Below are 8,362 nucleotides of genomic sequence, written 5' to 3'. Positions count from 1 at the left end.
ATTATCAGTTTATGAATCTTTTATGTAAATATACTAAGCCTGCTCTGCATATTCTTGTATAGCAACATGGTGCCCATACCATCATAAAATGAACTAACTTAACCCTCCATTAAAATAATCTCTCATTACACTACAGTATCCCACATGGGATGAAGGTTGCTGTTAGAAGACACGATACTGCAGGATGTTTAACGTTGTTAGTTGTGATACTGCTCATGTAACCACCTTAACTTTAGAACCTGGAACACATTCCACATTCTCAAAATTTGAATAGAAAAACCATGGAATTTTGCACTTGAAGAATAAACTTTAGCTTTCTCAGCAGACACACTGCACTAAATGACCAACATTAGAGATAGGTACAGTACAAATTTGAATGGGTGTAACATGGCAGCCTACTAGATTCAGGTTTATTTAGCAGAGCAGAACTATTATCATGAATTTAAAAGAATGTATGTTTAAAAAATGAATAGAGAACAGGCAAATTCAGCAATATTTGTCTTTTAAAACACAGATGTAAAAGTGAACACATGAATTTAGATATCTATGCTGCATAGTCGCTTGCCTAACCTTAATCTAATTGGTGTTGTGGGAGTTTTTCAGATTGGTTTAACATACAAGAATATAGATATACTCTATATAGATCAAATAATCATGCGAGATCATTATTATTTGGAACGATTACAACATGCCACTTTCATGCCACATATTTACAGCCTATTGGTTTGCACAGGTATACATACTCATTAACAACTTGCTGATATACTACAGTATACTATAGTTGCATTGGTGATATAGTTTTCATATAAAGAATATGAATTCATCATCCCTACACAAAACAGATTACATCTAAGCCCGTAGGGTGATGGTCTCATTGCTCTATCAAGCTGAATTAATTTTAAATATTCATTAGTACCGTGCACATTATTAAAATCACTGTACCTGAAATTTAAATTACTTATTCAATAAATTATTTATCATAATATTCAATAATCATGTAACATGCTATTCAACTGTAATAGCAAAGTAGGGGATTTACACAACAAATCAATAATTCTAAGAGATTCCATGTTGTATATTTTAAGATGATTCAAATTTCAGCTTGTCCTGTTTTATAATGCAAGCCGAAATGAATTGAAACGAAACATAGATATTTTGGATATTGCATATCCTTTAAAAACTAAAGCAGTTCAGAATATGATCCAAAATCCAATTATATGCAAGAGACAAAATCAATATTATAGGTCAATGTGTCACGTATGTCTCGTCTTTTAGGTACCTAGTGATAAAGCTCTAAACACTACCAAATATAATGAAATGTGCCCAAATATGGTACTGATATGCTCAATATGACATCATCATATCCATATATGGGCACATCACATTTTTGATCACATAAGTTTGATAGTGTAGACAGGGCTTTAGGAAATAACCTGCTTGCAATGAATCATTTCGTTTTTTTTATTTGATTTTTTGTTTCATTTTTATATGTAGATGATTAGTGTAAAGTTGTAATGCATGGTTAGACATTTTAATTAAAGTAATCCTGTGAGGACACACTTTAGGTCAAAGCTATAATAATGCTATGTGTGTTCAGAAACATGAAACTACTGTATATACCTCACTACTCATTTTTGCGAAATGAAATATAAATTCACAAAATAAGTTGATAATGTCCAATTTAATTAATATTATACTACAAAAAAACAGTAATAACCACATTTAACAAATTCAACTTAGTTGCATTGACAAAACATTTGCATTGTTTGGCATATTATATGCAAGAAATATTTCCAAAAATAACAGTAATAATATAACATTGTGTTTCAATTATTACATTTTAATATGCAAAATAACTATTATATAGCAAATCCTACTGCATGCTAAATTAATTGGGAAGAGAGATACATGCTTTAACAAGGCGGCCAACGCACACCCCTCCTTGATCATATCCATCAATCAAGTTGAAATTATTACTCGCCGCATGAATATCGCCAAAAATCTCATAAATATCTTCATATAAGATCACGAGAAATTCTAATCCGTCGATGATGAAGTTTTCACAGTTCTGTTCCGTACATTTGATAAGGTCATTTATAAATTTCTCAAGAGCTTTTGCGATGTCCGTCTCCTCGCACACTGTCAGTGTTTCCTTTACGTCACCCAATGCGTCGCCTAATAATTGAAGTCCTTTGAACACCTACGTTAGAGAACATTTACAATCATTAATAATAATCTAATAAATCTTGCATTGTTTGAATTCCTAGTAATATACAAAAGAAATGACTGATGATTGAAATTGTAACAATGTTCATTTTTGATAGCAATTTGAACCACCTGCAAATGGCAGGAAGCTAGCCATCATCATCATTATGTCAAAGTATTTTCTTATTCACAATGAATTACAGACACTGTCTAGATAAAGAACATTTAATTTATAATACAATTTTCCAAAAACAAAATGAAAGCATTCAGAAACTGAGTAAAGTAACATTGCATGTTGATATTTTCGGCCCATACAAATTTTTCATTTTTTTTATTTGTGAAGTTAATAATGAATCAAAATTTCAATAGGCATGTTCTGTAGGTATATACCTATTTACACCAAAAAAATGAATTGTAGGCGCTATCGTGCTAACAAATAAAAAAACAAAGCAAGTAAAATTCTATTTTGCCAAGTAATTATGAGATGTTTTATATACAAATTTTACTTTTCGGTTATGTTCTCCCCTTGAAAGGGAAAAGGCCTATGTTGGTTCATCCAGGTAAGCTAGTCACATAATAGACTAGATGATGGCATGGGTTTGCTGGGAACATTTTCATTTAACAAATTTTGATCAATCTGGATTTGGAATAGGAAACATAGTTTTGTATTGCATTTTTGGTCATACCATGTGTAGCATATTGGTATGCTACACTCGTGAAATTGTTCTCAGAGTTTGTACCAAGGATAAAAAGTGTGGGCCAGGTCAGGATCATTGTAAATATGTACGTCAGTAGACTAAACCCCCAGTGTGGGCTTTTGCCTGCATCAGTTTAGTACATAATAATATATACAGTGTATAAGTAATGACCACTATTACCTCTCTATCTTCAAATGCCTCAAAACAAGCTTTGAATTTGTCTACAGTTTTCTCACCATCCTTAACACATTTGTCAATATTTTTGTTCTTACTACCTAGGCCATAAAATAGACCTTGATAAACCTGCATCCATGGCTTGGCTTTTGACATGTTGTAGAATGACACATCTGTTAAAATAATAAAATATTCTTATACTTAAATAAAAAATTGAAAATCAATTAATTAAGAAATATTCTATATTGCTTGATTGATTCTACTCATCCCATGTATAATAATGTATTTAAGGTGTTATGTAGGTAGATGTTACCGGTCCATCATCTCTCATACAAATAGGTAACAGCTTTTATCCAGCTGCCATTCGTGCACTGAATGCCTGTCAGTATACTGTACGAGGGTGATGTGACACTGTGTAATTGTTTTTGTTAGTTTTTCATTTATCTGTTTTTGTATATCTCTGAGCAAGTAATTTTCCACTGAAGAATGAATGAATGGTAGTGAAATACTAAGTGTATGATTAATTAAAAGAAATCATAATTACATCAAGATCAATAATGTTATGTGTCGTTTTCACTTACTAGTGCTAATAACACTCATGTACTCATGGTTTACCAAGTACCGGATTTCATAATTTCCATCTGGAAGGAACGAAGAGATGGAAACATTTCCGACTGGAATTCTGTCTTTTATAGGATTTAATCCACCTTGAATGTATCTGAAAAATGAATGAATGAATGAATGACAGAAGGAATGAAAGTATAAATGAATGAAAAATGATGGGAGTTGTTGGTGGCTATGATGCTTGGCTACCAAGAATTCAAGGTTCCTGGGTCCAAGTCCTGTCATATGTCAGGATTTTTTCTAATGACAAATTACAACTCCACTCCTAAAGACTTGTAATAAGACTTTGTTTATGTAGAGCATCTTGTGTATTATGTTTGTCTTGTGAATGGGATTGCCACCTTTAAGAAGGCTAGTGAATGAATGCGCTTATGGTTATGCACTTGTCAATTGTATGACCCACTATACGACCCCCGGGAGAGGTGCGTCATTTGTCCGATGTGCGTCATACTTTTGAATACCATGACGCACGGGTGCGTCAAAAAGGTGACTTACCTTTAGGTGACCATGACGCACCCATTTTGACGCACTGTGACCATGTTGTTTATGATATGGTGGGTGGTAAAGTGATGGACATTGACACACCTTGTTCATTGATGTGACGTACCATCTAGGTTTTTTGACGCACCTCTGCGTCAGTAATTATTTGTAAATGACGCACCCATGACGCACCTCTCCCGGGGGTCGTATAGTGGGTCATACAATTGACAAGTGCATTATCCTTGGCAATTTTTTTAAATATAAAGAAAACAATTACCAAATTAGTTACTTCAATAAAATATAGAGGGCACCATTGCCAACAAACCTACCTGTAGTCAACATACTGCTCATCGTTACTGCCTACAGGATAGACTCCAATCCAGTCTTTATTTGTAACCTCGTCGTTGGGCACACTCCATAACACATGATATGGTGTACCAAAAGCAACATTAGACGGCTGAACTGTAATCTTTCTTGATTGCGTTACAATAACAATCTAATAAAAAGCAAACTTTATTAATGGATAAAATAATGCTCCATAAAGCTCTGTCTACACTATCAAACTTTATGTAACCTTAAAATGTGATGTGCCCATATATGGACATGATGTCACATCACTACCATATTTGGGCATATCACTACCATATTTGGGCATATCACTACCATATTTTGGACACATGACACTTTTTTTGACTAGTTTGATAGTGTAGACAGAGCTTAAGTAGTGCAAAATTGGTTTATTGAGCAGTATAGTATAGTATTACAAGCATAACAAAGACTTTATAGTACTCAATTTAGTTGAATATATAAATCACTTTCCATTACCTTGTCTTCATCTCCAAAACTATAGGCTTGCCACCATTCTTTTTCGTCGTTTGTGATGAAAGGAATTGATGTCAGGCTAACAGTAGAGGAAGATGTTTGGATCTTCTCCCACACACTCCATGAAGACCCTCTTTCCAACTGCCAAACATGCCACAAACTGTAGAGAAAAAGTATTACTGTATAGCAACTTAATTTGAATATGATGTAGAATACTGTATACAGTACATCAGAAGTGGATTCAGGATGCAAAAGTTTCTTCCCCAATACTAGCACAAAACTCCATTATACAGCCTGCATTTCCATTCTTCCAGAGTAGCAGTTTAAAGCATTTTTTCGGTTTTCCTAAAATGTTATAATTAGCTTGGGCAGAAAACAGAATTTAAAAATCTATTTGTTTTTATTCTTGATTTGGAAGTTGGATATGATTTTAAAGATGTATTGTCCCTTTGACTAATTCCAAAAAAATTAAAAATTAAAGATTTCGAAAAAAAGTGGGTCATTTTGAAGTATCATAATAGTTATTAACTTTCACCAAAAATTAGTCGAAAAAAAAATCATTTTACTGAAATACAGACGTTTTTTTGTTCAAAAAATAACTTTGACTTCCTTCGATCAAAACATGTCCCATAATGGAACGCGCTTGTTTGGCTACTCTGTATGCATAATCATAAAACTTCCTCGCGATCTATGTGAAAACACCTTCTCAACAGTGACGAGTTGTAAACAATCCAAATTAGCATATGCATAATGCATACTCGTGGTTTTAAATCTTTGTTTACTTTAGCTCCCGACGATTTTCCAGACGAAATGTAATCAAACTAATTTACCTGTTAATTACGTAAACTTGTTGTTTTTTGCTCAACTTTTCAACTTAAAGTGAATAACTTTAATATGGCCAATTTAAATTTAGAATATTTTGACTTCATTTTTTTGTGTTCCAAGGGACAATACATCTTTAAGAAATTAAAACTGTTAAAAAATTAAATGATGCACTTATATACCTTCCAGTCGTATCAACTGTAAATATTTCAATCCCGTAGTGAATGTTATGGCCAGTAACTAGTGGATTAGCGACACCACTGTCTGGAATCTTGCTGTCCATAGTGTGCCACAATCCCCATGTACAGTAGCCCCACGGGTTTGATATTTTATCACATGTTGTTTGGAAAACATGGTGTATATAGCCATCAAGACCCTTGCCGTACACATCAAGAACGCCGTTAGCCCAGTCATGTGACATAACAGCTGCAACAGGCTTGGATGTTGACATTTTTGGGGCATCATAACCTATAAAAAAAAATATTCAGTATTAGGAAAGTTTGCCTAATAAATGAAACAAATTATATTAGTAGAATTTACTACAAACATTCTTAAGTTATTCCAATCACTATTTTTAACCCATTCAATTCTATAGAATTGTCATCTTTCATTTGATTTATTTGACCAACAAACCATTTAAGATAAAATATAGAGATAAATTCCTCAGGGAATAAGATTACTATAACTACAAGAGGCAGCAGTCCCATGATCTAAACTAAAATAAATTTATAATAATAAAATAATGTATTAAGCCGTGGATATACAAAAAAAAAGAACAATTATTATATACAAAAAAATTAAATTAAAATCTTCTCGTAAACCTACTTGCAGTACGCCATGATGCCCATTCATCTTCTTTCTTCTGCCATGTTCGATGCAAGTAGCCATCTTGCATGACAGCAAACGCTTCAAAATATTCGGTAAATGGATTGAAAATAACTTCTGCGTCTGTTGCTAGATGTGGAGTGTTGCCGCCGATTAACTGCCAAGTACACGGTTTGTTTGACATTTGACACACGAATAAACTTGAGGTGCTTGTAAGCGATCGAGCAAACACATGAATTTGGTTTTTTCGTACAAAAGTGATTACTGAATCACTAAATTTTACGGACATTGTTGAATTGTGGTCAAGCTTTTTGCTACCGATTTGTGACCATTCACCAAATTTCATTGGATCGGATTTATCTTGTAAAATTGAATAAACTTGACCATCAGAAGCTTGAACAAAAACCCGAGTTTGGTTATTTACATCATGTGCTGCTACCGGATTCGAGACGATTGATTTACCTAGGCTGGGGACACCCAAATTCTCCCACGACCCAAACTTACTTGCTCCCCATGCACGAGTGCATACTTGGAGCTTAGCATCAACAAGACCAAATGCTTGCTCAAATTCAACTTTTCCAATTTTATTTTCAATTGCAAATAGTTTACGATTAGTGACAATACTATTTACGGCATGTAAAATAGAAACCACTATCACTAAATGATGTAAACCTGGCATATTTTCTAGACAAAAACACGACGACCCGATCAGAAATGAAAACAAAATAAAAATCGACAGGACAATGTCATGTGATAAACCCTCACGTGACGTTTAATTTTGCCGGTTGTACCCAAAATAGAGGGCGCTATAACAATTTTAATTGTAATTTAATTTACTTTAAAAAGTATCTTTGCAGTAAAGTAAAACCAGGGAGTTGTTATTAGATCTAATAACAACTCCCTGGTAAAACCAATCACCAACCATAAATTATTACTGTAATCGAATTTGTATGTATTTTATCAATATTTGTCTGTTTTCCCTCCTGTAAGTGGTGAACCTTGAGTCCACTGTTGGTTGGGAAAATTAATAAATAAATAAATAAAGACTAAAGTTAAAATTTACATTTAAAATTGGATAAATACAGTCATTATAATCCCTACTATAATTAATTGAAAGCTGAAAGTTGAAAGCAGCAACATACAATAGGTATTAATCTATATATTTATATTAATTTACAGGCATCAAGAAACTTAAATTTTGGGGTGCTCTGTCTCATGTTCTGGCTGTTATATTATGTTTGTGTATTTTATTGTTTTGAGACGAATAAATGAAATGAACAGTAACATTAAAAAGAATAAATAAATAAATTCCACACAAATCTTACTTGGGTTTGAAGCTGATTCCTGAATTTTTTAGAGACCTGATATATTTCCATTTCCTTCTCGGAATATAATCTTGTCGTCCACATACTTTCAAATTCAGAACAAATTTGTCTTCAAATCCGGAACACAAAGAATGACGTAACACAAATGTTATACCTTTGATGTGAATGTCAAAGACCAGAAGTGTATGTCACACGAGGCAAATCAGCTGCAAATATGCTGACGAAAAAGTAAATATCACTTTAAAGTCAAATCTGCAAATGAACATACAAATTACAACAATACTAAAACTAGAAATTGCTTCAAGACTAATAACATTTGACAGTAAATATATTATCTATATAAACTATGAAAACAAATATATGAAATATTTGTAAAAATGTATAGAC

At 33.0% G+C, this 8,362-nt stretch overlaps 1 protein-coding gene across 1 annotated transcript; it reads right to left on the bottom strand.

The window, feature by feature from the left end:
• Positions 1 to 1,662: 1,662 nt before the first annotated feature.
• Positions 1,663 to 7,383, bottom strand: LOC144837419 (uncharacterized). The gene is made up of 7 exons (XM_078692499.1): positions 6,651 to 7,383; positions 6,008 to 6,293; positions 5,007 to 5,163; positions 4,511 to 4,677; positions 3,659 to 3,795; positions 3,084 to 3,250; positions 1,663 to 2,200 (listed from the first exon to the last, which is right to left on the bottom strand). The coding sequence occupies exons 1-7, from the start codon at positions 7,327 to 7,329 to the stop codon at positions 1,889 to 1,891; spliced, it is 1,905 nt and encodes a 634-aa protein (XP_078548625.1). The 5' UTR covers positions 7,330 to 7,383; the 3' UTR covers positions 1,663 to 1,888.
• Between the last annotated feature and the right edge of the window lie 979 nt (positions 7,384 to 8,362).

The sequence above is a fragment of the Antedon bifida genome, chromosome 3, assembly GCF_963402885.1.
Source record: "Antedon bifida chromosome 3, ecAntBifi1.1, whole genome shotgun sequence".
NCBI lineage: Eukaryota > Metazoa > Echinodermata > Crinoidea > Comatulida > Antedonidae > Antedon > Antedon bifida.
This window is presented reverse-complemented; position numbering and strand designations above follow the sequence as displayed.

Excerpts from the sequence above, each read along its gene's own strand:
- LOC144837419 (XM_078692499.1), bottom strand. The coding sequence starts at position 7,329 with ATGCCAGGTTTACATCATTTAGTGATAGTGGTTTCTATTTTACATGCC. Across the intron at positions 3,251-3,658 it reads CATGAGTGTTATTAGCACTA|ATGTGTCATTCTACAACATG; the intron begins GTAAGTGAAAAC and ends TTATTTTAACAG. Across the intron at positions 2,201-3,083 it reads AGGCATTTGAAGATAGAGAG|GTGTTCAAAGGACTTCAATT; the intron begins GTAATAGTGGTC and ends TCTCTAACGTAG.